Raw genomic sequence first — 17,671 nt, 5'->3', positions numbered from 1 at the left:
TCGCTGTACATCAGTTCCACATGAGGATCAGCCGCCACCATTTTCAAAATGATGCTAAACTAACATAGGAGCTTAGCCATAAAATTTTGTAGTGTGACAGATTAGTAACATTAGAGCGCCCAAATTACGGAACCAAAATTACACTTGTTTGAATATGGGACAATTGCAATTGTGGACATTAATTGAGCAGTCAAAAATGAAAAATATCCAATAGTTTTTATTTCAACAAACGGGTGTCCACGGTTTGAACAGAGATCTGGGCCATTTATCAGGTAATGCACATAATGAACCATGTCATGTACCGAAAATCAGTGCTAGTACCCTCATCAAGCCACACATGTACTTTGAATCTGGACGGTTAGACTGCTCCTAGCAGGCCGTTTTTCTGAAACAGGTTTGACCTACCTAATCAGCATATCAACATTATTTTCAGTCTACAGCTTGTTCACACGGAACACTGCCTAATGGATGCCCCATATCTTTGATCCGATGAGGAACAAGACCCCGCATGGTGGCTATCATGTAAGGACCCCAATTTTTGAATTGAATGAAATGAAAGTCCTACCCAGACTTAGCTAACTGGCATAGATAAGCCGAGTGTGTGAGTGTGCGTTAAAAAAATAATAATAATAAAAAAAAATAAAAATAAATCTAATAGGAGTGTGATTTTAAGACTCTTATAGTACATTTGTCTTCCATACACACTACTGTGATTTTAGGACTCTTATAGTACATTTGTCTTCCATACACACTACATGCAACCTTATTTAAAACATGTTATTATCTCAACACAACAACACATGCAAACAAAAGAAAGCTGCAGCAGTAGCAACAGCAACAACACTTACTGACAGCTAGTTTCTAGTACTTGGGTTTCTTGGAAGATTCAACAGTAGAATCGGGCTCCTTCACTGCACCTCCCTTTGGTCTGCTATAGTTGTCTGGAATTCCTAGAGCTCTCCTCTCTTCCTTCTTGTATCGAATCCCACAAGCATTGCATAGAGACTGAAAGCCACGCACCGAAAGAGAAAGTAAACCTGATTAGAATCTCTTATTAGGAATAATAGAGAGATTGGATCCTCTACGTCATTAGTAGAATAAGCTTACTGATCAGCTTAAAAATTATTTAAGGTCCTTACTCTTGCATCCGTGGTGGACTCACAAGAGTTTCAACACCAGGTTGAGGGGTTCTGAGTACCCATAGATGGTGAAATCCCACTACGGCGTTAGTGTGTGAGTGTGAAAAATAATAATTAAAAAAAAGCTTACTGATCAGCTCTGCTTGTAGGTCCATTCTTGTTGTCTATAGAATCTTTTGCCCAAAAGGGTCACCCCACCGTGAAAGTGGGACACCTCAAAAATAAAGCTGATGCAACCATCACATGGCACACCGTTAATTTTGGATTTTTTTTTTTTTTTGTTAACCTCCATTGTTTTCTATGGTGTGGTCCACCTAATGACTGTATAGACCTAATTTTTAGGAATCCCGTCATCATGGTGGGACTCACTTGATTGACATCCATACAACAGTTGTACACAATAGGCACTCTTGAAAGATCAAAAGGCAACTTGATTGTTATGGAAGTAGAGGTTCGCACTACTCAGAGTAGACATACCCATTGTTCTAGCGCATACAATGAAAATTTTATTGAGTAGTAAAAATTTACAATCAGGCCAGTCTGCTCATCAAGCATCTTCAGGAGGGTCACACCTATACATTGGGTCAGATCATTGTCCTTTAATTGATTTTGAACATGTGTCCCCCTCCTAATGACTGGACAGACTTGATTTCTACACCAAGTGATCGTCATGGAGAGGCCCACCTCTTGCATGATTCCGATGTCCTACTCATTGGACATGTCCACCAGGAAAATTGTGTAGCATGCTATAGGTTTATATGAACTCCTCTGTTGTTGAGGGCTAGTTGGAATAGATTTCCTCATCCAAACAGTAACGCAAACTAATTACCAAAACTTACCAGGGCTCAACTGAAGTCCAGTGAAACTGCACTTACTATTTATATTTATCATTTGCTACTTTTCTATCAACCAAGCAAGTTGCTTGCCTTGCTGGTAAGCTAATCAAATCACCAACCCAACTAAGCTATCAAGTCATAACATCAACAATAACTTTTCAATACTTGAAGAAACACAAATAAGATTTATATGCACTACAATACATTGTATAAGTGCTACAATGCCTGTAAGTAATGTAAAACAACCCGACCATGCACACAACCATCCGTCGTGTGATAAATACACTTTGAGCCATTGTTATCTAAGTTGGAGTTCAATATTGAGTTTGAGTCTGCGATTTGTGATTCAGTACTTATCAAAGTCAATGATTTATTGGGTTAGGCTCAATCCATTCGTTTTTTCAATTCATCCTATCCATGCTTTGGATTTTGCCTAGTTTGGTGGATGAGTGCGATGCTGTAATTTTATATAATTCCATCTAATTCTTGTAATCCATAGAATTAATCAGCCAATTCAAAATGACCAAAATCTCCACCAAAATAAAAGGTTTCTGTTTCTAATTAAGAGCTGTGATAGAATATTGAATTTTTTACTCAAATCTGAAATCTTACTGGAATCAGAGATTGAATTGATTCTACTCAATTCATGAACTAAACTAGGCCAAAAATTAGTTTGATCAAGAGTAATGAATTACAGCATATCAAATTATGCAAAAATTATCACGTGGGCCACACCTGTACATTAGTCAGATCATCAGCTGGCCACTGAGATTGATAGCATGAGCCTCTTGATGAGTAGACCAATCTGATTTTCATGCCTATTGATCTTCATGGTGAGGCCCACCTTTCGCATGTCTTGGGTGTCCTACATGTGTATGACAGGTGGGGAGGTAAAATGTGTTGCATGTGGCTAAATCATAGCAAGTCATCAATAAACTATACACGCCACCATCAGTTATGGACTCCATTTCTCATTATCTGAAGTAGGAAGGTCATTCACCAGGTGAAGTAGGGACTAACAAAAGTGTTGCACTTTCTCTAAAAAGCCTTTTCTGCCTTTTCCATAATATCTCTTCTTATTCATCTTTGCTCTCATTCTCTGTCCCTCTCTCTCATCTCTATTTCTCTTCTTTCTACTCTTTCTAGTTTTATCTCTCAAAACAATCCTAATTTTTGTCTTTTACAAGCCTTAGAATCTAAGTTAACCTCAATCATTGATTATCCAAACCGCATAATACCTTGAAACAAACCCTGAAAATACCTCAATTCCTAGCCATATATATGATGTAATATCAACTATCATAATGCAATCCAATGACTGTTAACAAGAAAATATACAAGACATTAAACAACCCTAATTAGGCATCTATTTTCCCAACAAACCACTAATAGAATTGTTTAGGCCTCCAAAACCCTACACACTCCAACATTCATGTGTAAATAACCTTGCATTAAAAGGACTAGGGCGTACATCACATGCAACATGTGGAGAGAGTAGGGGAGAGAAAAAAATGGAGAGAGGGAGATAGAAAGGGTGTAGCTACAAGCAGGCGTGCGCTACATGCAGAAAGAGAGAAAAAAGCCACTTGGTATATATGGTTTCAACGGTGGACAACACATCTCCATATTTATAACAAAAAAAAATTCTATGGCCCCTTGATTTTTAAATCTACCGGCCCCATCTTTTGTGATAACGTCCTAACATAAGCCAGTGTAACTGATATATGGAGTAGAGGTTACAAAGATATCACGGTGGGCCTATAGAGCCTTTGTCGTATAGGCCCATTCCGTAACAGATGTCATCCATGCAGTCTACACGGAACAGGGAAAAAGTGGGAGGGGGCTACTCGCATTAAATGATTGAAACGATAAAAGTGCCCCCGCTTGAAGAGCCAGACATATTCCATATTTACTTTTGAAATGAAAGTTGAAGTCCTCTCTACTAATTACAAGGGTGGAGATATGATATCTACCCTTTTAGGTTCTAAAAATGCTACGTGATTTCCATTTTTCTAGCACATCGTAGCCTTTCCTTCTTAAGGTCCTTCCCCTTCATCGTTGATGGATTGGAACATCTCGATCCTTTGTCATGTAATTTTATTGATTGAATCTCCAATATTTTGCATGATTTCTAATCCTCCACAATATAATATCAAAATCAACTTTATCTCATATCTTTTCGTGACTTTCCTTGGTCATTGTTATTTGTGGCTGGTGGTTGGCTTGTTTGACGATTTCGATGGTTCCTTCTCGATCCACAACCTCTTTACTTCCTAAGGATTGACAATGAGTTTGTGAAACAAAGCATCTTTGCATGACCCTTTGATTTTTAAGAACAATTGCTATAGATTGTTTAGATGATTGCTACTTGAGAATCATTTTCCATCTTAATATTCCCTTCATCTGATTAGATAGATTTTCTACATTTTGAAAAACTTTAGGCCCTGTTCGGTGCACAAGATTATGTGGGATTAAATGGCATAGTATTATTTAAAAGTAATTGTAAAATTTTTGTGACTAACTTGAAATCCTGACTAATCAAATTAATAAATTATTATTTTTCTTAATTAATAAAACCAAGCACTTAGCCTAGCTAGTAGGAGCACTCTCGGTAGAGGGATAGACTAGGGAATCGACTCCCCAATACTATAGGATTTTGTTTTGCCAAAAGCCACAAAATTTTTGGTGGAATCTTCTATAATTAGGGCTTTTCCTCTTTTTAAAGGGAAGATTAGTAGGAAACTCTTGCAGAAAACCCTAAATCAAAAAAAGCAACCGTAGGATGCAGAGAAATGATGCGAAGAGAAGCTCCTACCAGTAAGTTTTCATCAATTTCTACTATAATTTGTTGGTTTCCTTATTCAAAAACCTTGGGTCTCACCAATGAACGTGGTGGATTAACACTACACCTGTTGTTTGGATTTATGGAGAAGTTTGATAATAAAAATTAAATTTTAAGCGAGATTCAATATTTTGATAAATTGATTATGCGAATTCTAGTCACCTTGGTCTAGGGAAACTCAAACTTATGGATCTTAAGGAAAAATCGTGTAGAACCTCAAATCCTGAATTGATATGCCGAATGGATTCATCACAATGATCAATGGAAAGTATTGTCGATAATAAATAATGTGTCAAAATTACTTTGACTCTAGAAATCAGATATTATGGATCTGAATAACCGGTTGTTTTCTAGTTTCTATTGATAGGAGATCAGTAGCTAGTATTGGGTCAAACCTTTGTATTGATTGAGTTTATAAAAGCATGAGAGATGGAGTAGAAACTCAAGAAATATTGGAAAGTGGATCGTGTGGCAGACAGAACCCTTCTAACTTCGATCGATTGATCGAAGATGTCAATTATTATCCAGAGACCAAAAACCTTAATTCAAATTCCATTATGATTGATTGAAACTTTGGTTCGATTGATCAAGGAGAACCTCAAGCAGTCTCAACTGATAGAACATATTGACCGAAGTTAACCACTTTTGTCCAGCGAGCAAACTGATTTAACTTGAGGGATCTTACATGGGGCCCACCATAATGTTTGTGAGAAATGCATTCCATTCATTCGTTTTGAGATCTCATTTTAGGACAAGATACTAAAAATTATTTAGATCCAATAGTCAAGTGGACCACACAAGAAGGAAGAGTGGGGATTTAGTAAGTACCATTGAAACATTTGTATGGCCATAAAAGTTTCTATATATATATATATCCTTCATCGAGGTCCATGTGAGCTCATGAACAACTTGGATGACAAATAAACAACACGATGGGCCTTAAGAAGGTTTCAACGATGAGAATCATGGTCCCCACTGCTTTCTGTGGTGTGGTCCACTTGAGCTTTGGATCTGTGTCATTTTTTGGCTCATGACCTAATGTGATCTCCAAAAATGGATGGACGGTGTGGATTGATTGCTTGCCTCCAAGTGCAGAGGTTCGTAAATAGTATCCCTTGAATACAGGGTCGATCCCACAGGGAGGTGAATTGTGAGAAGAAAAAAATCAAATGCAAAACAAACTAAGTAATAAAAATTAATCTGATGATTTGATTTTGAAATTTTTGAATGGATGTAATTTAACTGAATAAAATAACACCTAAGCTTCAAAGTTCCACACATAGGTTAATGTTCCAAAATCATGATGACTTGGATAACACAACTAGTATCTGAGCACTATAGTCAGCTTAATCGGAAAATAAAATAGTTTAAATATTTTAATAAATGATATAAAAGATTAGAAAATAATGGATTTGCACCATTGACATATATTCTCAAGCGTCAGTGATTTTAAGTATTCAATATTTATAGGATAATGAATATTTAAGAAATATAACAGATTGAGAACACTTCTTATCTAGGAAATCTGATCGATCTAGGGTAAGCCTATCCATCAATGTGGATCTCATATGATGGAAACATATGAATCTCACAAGAGGATAAAAAAATAAAACCTAAATAATAGATAACATGCATACAACATTCTTCTCATCATTAAAACAATCAATCATTACAATCTTAAAAAATTATTAAACCTATGTGCTTCCCTTCTAGCTTAGGCTAGAAGGAACTTAGAAAAACATAACTAGAATAAAAAAAATAAAGAAACAAGAAAGAATAAATGCAAATAAAAAAGATCTAAAAGAAAAAAATAATTTATAAAACTTAAATAAAATTGAAAACCCTCTAAAAACCCTAAATCGTGCTCTTAAATACTTTGAATAATGTTTAAGAATGCCCTGGGAAGGCCTATTTATAAGTAGGGAACTCCAATTTTCGTACAAAGTTAAACCCTAGAAAACGCCTCAAATATATGTATTTTTTCAAAATAGACTTCTCGCTGCATAGTTCGTTTAAAATAGACTTCCTGTTGCGCAGTTTTTCAAAATAGACTTTAAAGCTTTAAAATACACTTTTCAGGACGATTTCAGGATTCTTTACTTCAAATCTTCGATTCTTTTCATTCCTCACTTGGTTTTCTTGGATCTTTAGCATGTGAATTCTTTAATCTTGGTTTCCTAAGATCCATCCCTTGCTTTGGTGATTTTTGAGCATTAAATTCTTACTTTTTAACACTTTTTTTCAATCCAAGCTCTTAAATTCACCTTGCAACACATACATGAGTAAAATAGAATATTAAGATGATTTATGTTCATAAAATCAAGATATAAATGAAAAAATTATGCAATATTTGAGTCTCAACACAGATATAGTACATATATCATGTGTAGACACCCCACCAAAGTTAGCAAACTAACAAAGCATGGATGGTCCTTAAGAATCATATCTAAGCCCTAAACCATACTCAGGACCAAGCTAAACCTTAGCCATTTCCAAACTCGAACCACGCCACAAGCCATTTTCAAGCCAGAACCATACCCGCTTCCCCTTGAGAAATTTGCCCTGAGCTACAGTTGTTTCTCTCCTGGAGAGACAACTGTGTTGGGACCCATCTTATCTTTGGACTTTCACCTATTTACAATTTTACCTGGCCTCATCAACCTATGAGAGTGTGCCATGTGGCACATCCTTCCCTTTAACCAATCACCTCCCACCTGATTTTTACCCTCCACAATCCTAACAATTATCCAAAAAAATCATCAAGAGGCTATAAATACCCTTCTCCTCTCTTCATTTCACACCAACCAACACTCACTAAGAGAAGCAGAGTGAGAGGTAAGCTTGAGCTTGCATGCCTTCATCCATTTTAGCCCCCCTCTTAGCCTCTTATAGTCCCTTCCTAACCACTTAACCCACTTGGGTTAACCATTTCGAGCTATGGTGGACTGAAACCTCCAAGTCATTTCAAGTACAAGCCAAAGATTGTGCCATCATCATTAACATTCATACGTCACTAGTCGCAGCATCACTTCCCTTCTTAACCTCCCTGCTTCTCTAGGTTGCCACTAAATGTATACTCTATAACTTGCTGGAACTCCGGATCTCGTCACATCAGAAACTCATGGTACGTAGTCCTTTTTCATTTCAGCATCATTGTATCTCTTCTTAATATTCTTTTTCTTTTAGACATTCTCTGGACGTATGCTCTGTAGCCTACCGGAATATTGGACCCTTTCACATAAAAAATCTGAGCTGTCTAGTCTTATTTTGATACTTTACATACTATCATTTTATCCCCTAAGATTAACGTACCATACAAAGTAGATACAATAAACTGGTAAGGGCAGAGAGGGTGTCTAACACCCTCTCTCTCTGTAACTGAGGTCCTTTACTTGGAATCTTAAGTCACATATCAGAAGTCAACTTAAAACATAAGAGTCTCTGGGCTCCTTGCCTGTTGCAGATTTTGCAAGTTCTAGCTGACTATGGAATTTCGAGTTAATTAGCTAGCGGTGACTCCAATCCAAAGTGGCCCATATGCCTAAAAAAACAAATATAAAATTGTAGGTGCCGATTTTTACAGTTCACATCATGATAGGGCCCACATAACCTTTTTTCTTTTTTTTCCAAAAGGATTTATATTCAAAGGATGTGAAGCACATCAAAACTGTACAGGGGAAGATTTTGGGTAGGGCCAACGAAAAAGCTGTGGGCCCACCTATCATATGGACGGGATTCAGGACACTTTAAGACATCCCAAACCTACCCTGTCTAAGAACAAAGAACCATGAATGATGGGAGGAGATCTCCTAGAGAACGGTAGATGCAGTCCATTTGGCTATCACACCCCAATCTAGCCAGCCAATCCGCCGTTGAGTTAGCCTACCTCGAAGTGTTGGCAAGGTGAACCTCTCTACCAAGTTTGAAGAACTCAAACCGGGCCCTCCAACACCATGTAACCCATGAGCGAAGACGGCTGTTGGAAAGGACCTGAACCACAGCTTTGGTGACGTCAATACACCACCACGCAATCCGCTTCCAATTTTTTCTTTGGCTCAAATCTGTCAAGGGATTCGATCCCCCTGTCGTAAATCAAGTGGGATTGGGAGAATCCCTTCAATTCAAATTTCTATCCGGCGTAGTTTCTAAAGCCTTAAACCAACAGAGAAAGTTACCAAAAGAGGAGAATGTTTGAAAAAGTGATTTTTGCATTTCAATCCCATGTAATGCCATCTAATACGGTGAACCAAATACGCCCTTAACTACTATGTTAATGCCTTACTCATTCAACCACAATTCCGCTTTAACAATGCTTTCCTAGATTTGCTCCCTGTTCATACATAATGGGCAAACGATCCCAAGCATCTCTCTACGAACCACTTCTTTGACGTTCATAAGTATCTTCGCCGCATATGTAATTTGAGTTGTGTAAAGCCTTTCCATTGTTCTTCCTAAAATTCTTTAAGTCCAAGTTGGCCAATCACTGTTTTGGGATTACTACCATCAACAATATACTAAAGAATCAGTCCAGCCTTTGTAGCCATGTTTTTCAATTTCCATAGTTTTGCATCTAAGAACTTTAGAAATGATAGCACTGGATATCAACACTATCATGCTCACCAGGATTAGCATAGGAAAACTAACAGAAAGTGGAAGTAGAAAATTCAATAAATGAACAATCTACTTATGAATGGTTCTTTGATATGATGTAGAAATGCATGGAATTATCATCTATTTGCATGGATGGAAATCTCCTGTTATGAGAAATGTCCCTATTAAAGTTGTTGATTTGTGGTGTCAGAGAGTGGGTCATTGTAACCTTTTGGACGTTCAGACTGTGTAAAATATGTGAACTGTGAAAGAGATATGATCACATCCTTTCATGAAGTTTGTCACTACAATCTATTCGCTACTTGATTCCATCCACAGTGATGTCTGGGAACAGGTCTTGTGGAATCACATACACAATAAATGTATTTTGCATCCTTCATTGACAAGTATTCACATTATACTTAGATTTATTTTCTTCACCAGAGATTCACAAAATTTGAATATTTTGAATGATTTCACTTGCTAATGGAGAATTAATTTAGTCGAGAGCAAAAAAGTTTCATGAATTGTTATGGTGGAGAATATTTGTTGGCGTCGATGCCCAGCTACAAGTGCATGGAAAAAAAAAAAGCAATTGGCACACCTAGGACCGCCTCATCAAAATGGAATTTTGAAGGAAAATAATCATCAACTGGTTGAGGCTGATTGGACTATGATGAATCAAAAATAACTATCAAAGCTTTTTTGGGATGACACTGAGCATACGGCAGTGTACTTGACAAATTTTATGCTATTAAAACACAATGAGGTATAAATCCCGCAGAGAGAGAGAGAGAGAGAGAGAGAGAGAGAGAGAGAGAGAGAGAGAGAGAGAAGGTATGTTAGAGTGAAGAAGATTTTATGCTATTAAAACACAGTGAGGTATACATCCCACAGAAATAGAGAGGAAAAAAAAAGGTATGCTAGAGAGAAGATTTTGTTGTCTTTCATTTCTTAAGAAAAACTGACAGAGAAAAACTTTCTAATTTTAAAAAATACACTATATGAATGAATCTAAATACAATATATTACATGAATGGTATATTGAGGAGTACAGAAACAGAAGTCCCAAATCTTCTTTTTGGGACTGAGAAAGCGCTGGTACAGTCATTTATACTTCTTCCTGAAGTTCTCCATTACAGAAAGCATTGGTTGACATACACGAGCTAAGCTCCAACAAAAACCGGGTACAGCAAATTCCCTAATGCTTAGCCATATTTGATGCATCTACATATGTTTGAACGTGTAGTTTACATGCTCCACGAAGAAAATGACGATAAGATTGATGAAAGGATATAATGTGTGTTGTTCTAGATATTCATTTAGGAGAAAAGCATATTGATGTTTCATAATCTAATAGATCATCGTTCTACAAGAGCTAAGATGTGACTTTCAATGAGAAATCATTGTGGAATGAAGCTTCTGAGAGGGAAATGTCTTCAGTACCTAAACTAGATGAAGATATGAATATAGGTACTATCCACTCCTCAGTCATCAAATTCAATGGAAAAATCGCAATTGGCCAAGTCTGTACAAACGGAGATAATGAGTCCTCTCTGGCTTGCTAATGCTACATGAAGTTCCCTCTACATTAAATAAGTGTTTTTCTGAAATTTTCACTTTTTACAACATAGGGTTTTGGTCATTTTAAGTGATATGACTCCTGTGAGTCATATCGCTTTTTAGAACTTAGGGTTTTGGTCATTTTAAGCATTGGGAAACAAATGGAATTCAAATCAAGTACTAAAATTTTCAGTATTAATATAACTAAATCTTTTATTTATTTATTTATTTAGGAAAAGGCCGAAGACTTGGAAATTCAGTATTAATATAACTAAATCTTAATAACACAGTCATTGGATGAAGTTCACCTGATTCCAGTTAGCGCTTCCTTAAATACATGTAGGAAAGGATACTACTTGAAATATAGATTTTCTTTGATTAATATAATATGGACTTTTGCAGTCCTGATTGAGGAATTATGTGATCCTCAACTCTAGGTATGAAACATATGCTGCGGTTTTCAGTTTGTACAAATAAGGCCCATAATTCAGTGGTTTATATCATCTGTCTGTTGTGGCCCAACATGGATGGACCATGACCCAAGAATCTCCTTGACTGAACAATTAAATATTTTCATTTGTGGCCTGCAAATAAATGGTTAAGAAGAGAAATATTGCTACAATCTACATTCAAGTGAAAAGAGGGAAGATTGGTTGATAGGGTCTTCTATCATGTGAGAATTCTTTCGTGTGATCCATCCAAGGTGTGGTGCAACAGAACTATGGCCTTGATCACTACACAATGGTCCTGCTCGTACAAACTTAAAACCCATGTATCCTCTCATTCTGTAATCTTGATTATCCACATCTAATTACATGTTAATCAATAATTCAACCCACCCTCAAATGCAGATGGTGTGCTCCCACCTTTCTTGAAAAAATAAAAAGAAAGAAGGACAAGAAAAAAAATAAAAAATAAAAATAAAAATAAAAATAAAAAATCTCAATTGACAGATTCCTACTTTGAGAAGATAAATAAGAGTTGCACCAAATATCATGAAATTTCATGATTAGTGGTTGAATTCGATGCAAACTTTCATGATATTTCATGAAATTTGGTGCAACCAAACACACATGAGAAGACAAAATGCATTTTAATCTAAAGTGAGATTAGTAAAGAAATTAACCTTTGAACCCTTGGGACCATTGCGCCACAATGGTGTTGTTGTAGTTTCACACTTTACGCATTTTCTTATGCAGTTGATGTACTCATCAGGCTTCCTTGGAAAGAATCTACTCATGGAGGTACTGTTTTGTTGCCTGGCTAATGCTGAGTACATTGCATAATCCCTGTCGAAGAGAGTAGAAGTACCAGGAACTGCCATCGATGAACTTCCATAGTAACCACTTCTGCCACCGAGGCCCACTGGTAGCCAGTTCATGTGGCTTGGGCCCACATTACCCCATCTGTTGTATAAGCCATACCCTCCATTCACCATTCCATAGTTTCCCATGGCCTGATTATCACAAAATGACGTTGACGATGTTGAGATGGGTCCAATGTTGAAGAGCTCCTGGCCACATCAGAACGCATGAGAACCCAATCGATTGATCTGGGCTGTCGTTAGGTCATCATTATATATTTTTTTTCATGGTTAACCATGAAGTGGCTCGGCCTAATGGACAGTCCAGATTTACTGATTGAATTGTCCTTGGTGGCGCTAGGTGGTATAACACTTCTGATTGCTACTAATAATAAAATCTGGTAAGTTCATTTAGTTAGCTGTCCATTCTTGAATAAGCCACATTTAGAAATAAACTGATTAAAGTGGGGCTGTAAAATGGTCAGAACTGATCGGATGAAGGTCGGCCCGACACAACCCGATTACTATCCAGATCCAACTCCATGGACTGTAGAAACAGGTCCATCAGGTTATCTCTGATATACAATCTGATTATTCACACTCTTCATTCTATGACTTCACTATCTCTGATCTTGGTTGGATCAACATGGATCCGAATCAATTACTAAACGGATCCTAGGATCTGTATCCGGATCCGACCTGATGGACACCATATCTGGATACAAACTCCAGTCCAAGTGGGATCATGTCCACCAGGTCACCTGGTTAAAAAAGACTATTCGACAGCCCTGATTGGAAGTTCATAACCATCCGTTGCATTACCCTTTTTTGTTGGTGATGAAGATAAACATATCAACGGTCAAGAAAAAGAACCTGTGGATCAAATGGTTAGAAACAACCAATTGCTGAAGCTTTTACCATGGGGTCCATCTATGAGGTGATCCATCAGTTGGTTGGTTTGGATTGATAGAAACTTCAGCAAATCTTATGGTAGCTCGCCATAATGAACATGATTATGCAGCTATGAATCATGACCGTCCGTTCACTGGGGCCTATCGTGGATGTTTTCATGTTCTAAAGAAAATGGAAATCAGATAAACCAGCCTTGGTTCGTTGCGCCTACATAGTCTTACGGTTTGTGAAACCAGATTATCGAGCTTGTGGTCTAACGATGAAATCCTAAACGAGACACTGAATCACTGATTAGATGATCCTAGCCCTTAGATTAGGATGCCGAAGATTGGACAGCTAAGGTTGCCTGATAGTTGTGGTTTCTCCAAAATGGGCCGTCTATGGTCACCCCAGATGGACGCCAGTGCTGAATTGCAACGAACCAAGACCTGTTCATCGCAATGAACCAGAGTCGGATCCATGCAGAAGACGCTGAGGAATTCATGATGGCACTGCCAATACGATGTTTTGGAAAACCGCATGCATAGCGTCGCTGACAGATGACGTGGATCCTACGGATGAATACCACGTGTACGGTCAGAGATGAACGCGGATTGCGTGGTGACCCAACACTACCTAGTTACGGGGTGTCAGGACTATGTGGAGCCCACCATGATGTATGTGATTTATCCACCGGCCATCTCTTTTGCCAGGTCATTTTAGGGCATGAGCCCAAATAGAAGCATATCTAAAATTAAAGTGGACCATATCACATGAAACAATGGGATAATAACGTGTACCGTTGAAACCTTTCTGAGCCCACAGTGTTTCTTATTTGTTATCTAATCTGTTCATAAGATCACCCATGCCTGTATGAAGATAAAAATTAATATCGGTTTGATTCAAGACTTTGGGTCCAAGAAGTTTTAGACAATAAGCATTCAATCTGAAATATTTCTTGTGGTTCACTTGAGATTTGGATGTGCTTTGATTTTGGGCTCAAGCTCTAAAATTGGCCGGAACAATAGATGGATGGCGTGGATAAAACACATACATCACGGTGCTCACAGATTCCTTACATCACGTAGCTACGTTGTGCTCGGGTCACCACGCAATCCGGGTCCTTACCGGATCCCGCATGCGACTGTTTTGACCACCGGCAAATTTTAAAGATTCCTTTTTAGAAAGATAAGATTGCTGACACGAGGCGAAATAAAATCATTATGAGAAGCAAAAAGACACTCGAAATATGGCCAAAGTGAGATAAAAGAGCCCGAGGATTTGTCCTCGAGATTTCTTTCTCCCGATTTTTCAGCTTGTCCAGGCTTGCTTTGGGCCCATAATGCCCACGTGTAGCCCGTGCAGGTCATTGGACTCGTGTATCTGGTGGGTCTTTCCAAATGGATGGTCTGAAAAAAGAATCTGGCCGTTAAACCAGCCTGGGGAGTGGGTACTACCCACCAGGACCTAGCTAGAGACGGACGGTCCTGGCAAGAGCTCTGTGGGACCCACTATGATGTATGTATTTTATCCACGCCGTCCATCCATTTTGAAAAATCATTTTAGGCCACTTTTCCAAAAATGAAGTAGATCGAATATTCAAGTGGACCACACTACATGAAACAAGGAGGATGAAATACTTACAAACCTCTCGGGCCACAGAAGTTTTGAATCAAGCGGGTGTAGGACGTAATCCGCGTCCAGTCCTGGTGGGGTAGGACGCAATCCGCGCCCGTTAAACTATCGGTGAGACCACCAGTCACTGTCTTTTCACATACATGGCCCAACCGATAGTTGAAGGACCCGATGTTTTGGCGAGATTGTCTTCTCGGTGGACCCGACCTGATAGGGGTGGCCGCGTGTAGAGGTGCACGAGAAGCTTGCTATCGTACATTCTCATTCACATGAGAAGCTTGCTACCGTGCAACCCCACGTATTGCTTCTTTTTTTTTTTTCGCTTCTACATTAAAGCCATTGGATCTGAGGTCATGTTTCAATGATCTAAACGGTTTACATGATGGACCTAAGTATGGATAGTAGCAGATTGGAATATCTCGATCATCCAACCCTTTTTCTTTGAATGTGGACCGTCTCCTTTACCCATTGGTTTGCTGGCCATTGATAAGAACTTTCAATCAGTTTTTTTTTTTTTTCTTGGGTATTTTATCCCTGGCAAGGGCATTCATATAAAATGCCTAGATCATTTCAAAATGACCCCAGACCCTTCACAGTCCCTACGTGATAACTAGCAATACATGGGGGTTGTACTGTAGCAAACCTCTCTGCGTGATAGAAAAACCGATGAATAGAAAGTCTTTCCACAACGAGAAAACAACAAGGCTATGGTGATTCACCACCTACTTTAAGCTGTCTCACGATTCTCATCCACCGTACACTTGGCTTGCATGCACATCAATCCCAGCCATCGAAATTGCAGGTCCATTGAAAATCAAGCATGGCCAAAAGATATACCGACAAGCAATCCTAACCATTAAATTAATGGGTATAAATCGATGGTCGAAATAAAATAGTGAGTTCAAAGAGTGAAGTTACACGGTTAAGATCGTTCAATCTACCTGAATTCTGATTATGCTCCACTTATAGTAGGGTCCATGATTTGAACTGTCCGGATCACATAAATTTATGCCACGGATACGGCAGATGAGAATCCACTCTTGAAAATGGTTGTAATTGTCCAGCCCACAAGGAAGATATGACAGTAGAGAAAGGAGTGCCATGAGAAAAGGAAAACCTTCCATGATCAAAGAACATGAAAAATCTTTCCATGATAGCTAATTGCCTTTAAGTTAAATGTTGTGATTTATTAAGAATTATAAATTAAAAGAGTACTAGTCATGCTTAGAACATAATTTCTGAAGATCAATTACTTCTAGAACAGTCTAGAAAAGGTGAAAGATCGATCGAATTTAGTGAATGATGAAAAGGCATGAATTTTGTCGGTTGCGGCGTCGAATATACCTGTGAGTAAATGTTCTTGGCATCGAATCGAGGCTTTTGATCGTCTCTCAACGGTTGGGATGTCGTTTCTGAAGAGAGACCCAGCTTTAGGGTGCAATCAACGGTGCAATCAGGATTATTACCAGAATTCTCCTCAAGTTGCCGGAGAAGGTCCTGCTCTTTAAGCTCACGCCGTGGTGTGCTGGCACTGTGAGAGATTTGGAATGCTTCGCTGGGTTCCACATCTTTGGCCGAGGCGATCCCATCGAGGCGGAGGAATTCCATGAATATGGTCACCACCAAATGGGAATATGAGCAGAAATTGGACTTATTTTCACTTTCACAAAATGATTTCCTGATTTTATAACAATGCAAAATAAAAAATTAAAAAATTAAAAGAAAAAATCAGCTAAAAAATCCGAAATGTAATGATCATAATCATCATCATGAAATCCAAATTCAAGAGATTTAAATCCTAAAAAGAGCGGTATAAGCTTTAAAAAAGATATATATTATGAGAAAAACCCAACAGCTATAACTCCCAATGGTCACTACATGGTGGACCACCATTGGATTTAAGAGATTAACCCTTAAAAGATCATCTATCACCGTCCAATTTGAGAGACCCAACTCTCTAAAATCATTTAAAAAAAAATTAGTGTCGTAATAAATCTTTTAAGAGATGGATGATCATCATCATTTGTGCCCTAAAATACAATATCAAAGAGACCAGTATAAAATCTGACACACATGAAAACCCTGAGAAGAGAGAGGAGGGGGCCAGTCGGACATGATCTGACACATACAACTGTATTTGTTAGAGTCAATGAAATGAAGGACAAAGAAGAGAGAAAAGGTCAGGAAAGAAAAGAGAGGAGGGGAGAATGAGATGGAAGAAAGCAACACGACTATGTCTCGTGCTGAAGAGAACAAGCAGGAGAGTTGGAACATAATTTACTCATTTATATGCCCTTCATTAAGAGATTAATATTAAAAGAAACCGTGTTAGTCTGTTAGAGACAGACCTACCAACTGAGAGAGAGAGAGAGAGAGAGAGAGAGAGAGAGAGAGAGAGCTTAGACCAGGAAGCCCTATGTTCCTTGAAAAGAGAGAACCATGCTCATCTGGGTCACACACACACACACACACACACAGAGCTTAAACTATGAAGCCCTGTGTAGCCATGCCCAACCGGGTCTGTGAGAGAGAGAGAGAGAGAGAGAGAGAGAGAGAGTACTGGTTTGAGTATACCTTGGAATGAGGAGAAAATCCCAGGGAGGCTTTCCTTCTAACGGAAATCTTTGCAGAGAGAGAGAGAGAGAGAGAGAGAGAGAGAGAGAGAGAGAGAGAGAGAGAGAGAGAGAGGGCATGCAAAGGAAACAATAAGAAGGGAAGGTCTAAAAATAACAGTGGGTGGGCCGATTCGGAGAATCCGAGTAGCGAAGACGGTGGGAGGCGAGTGGAGGATTCCAAGTCATATTGCGACACGTGTCGTGAGGGAGCGTGCGATCCAACGGTGGCGCAGTTAAGGCACCCAGATCCATCTCAT

At 38.5% G+C, this 17,671-nt stretch overlaps 1 protein-coding gene across 1 annotated transcript; it reads right to left on the bottom strand.

Annotated features, from left to right (window-relative positions):
* Positions 1-796: 796 nt before the first annotated feature.
* On the bottom strand, positions 797-16,683 carry LOC131219540 (uncharacterized). The gene is made up of 3 exons (XM_058214741.1): positions 16,144-16,683; positions 12,097-12,426; positions 797-1,005 (listed from the first exon to the last, which is right to left on the bottom strand). The coding sequence occupies exons 1-3, from the start codon at positions 16,405-16,407 to the stop codon at positions 862-864; spliced, it is 738 nt and encodes a 245-aa protein (XP_058070724.1). The 5' UTR covers positions 16,408-16,683; the 3' UTR covers positions 797-861.
* Positions 16,684-17,671: the final 988 nt, after the last annotated feature.

This window comes from Magnolia sinica, chromosome 1 (genome assembly GCF_029962835.1).
Source record: "Magnolia sinica isolate HGM2019 chromosome 1, MsV1, whole genome shotgun sequence".
Lineage (NCBI taxonomy): Eukaryota > Viridiplantae > Streptophyta > Magnoliopsida > Magnoliales > Magnoliaceae > Magnolia > Magnolia sinica.
Note: the sequence above shows the minus strand (reverse complement) of the source record. Positions and strands in the feature narration are given on the sequence as shown.

Bases quoted from the DNA above. Each gene is read 5' to 3' on its own strand.
- LOC131219540 (XM_058214741.1), bottom strand. From the start codon at position 16,407: ATGGAATTCCTCCGCCTCGATGGGATCGCCTCGGCCAAAGATGTGGAA. The intron at 12,427-16,143 runs GTATATTCGACG...TGTGATAATCAG, and splicing joins CCAAGAACATTTACTCACAG to GCCATGGGAAACTATGGAAT. The intron at 1,006-12,096 runs GTTAATTTCTTT...CGTGGCTTTCAG, and splicing joins ATGGTCCCAAGGGTTCAAAG to TCTCTATGCAATGCTTGTGG.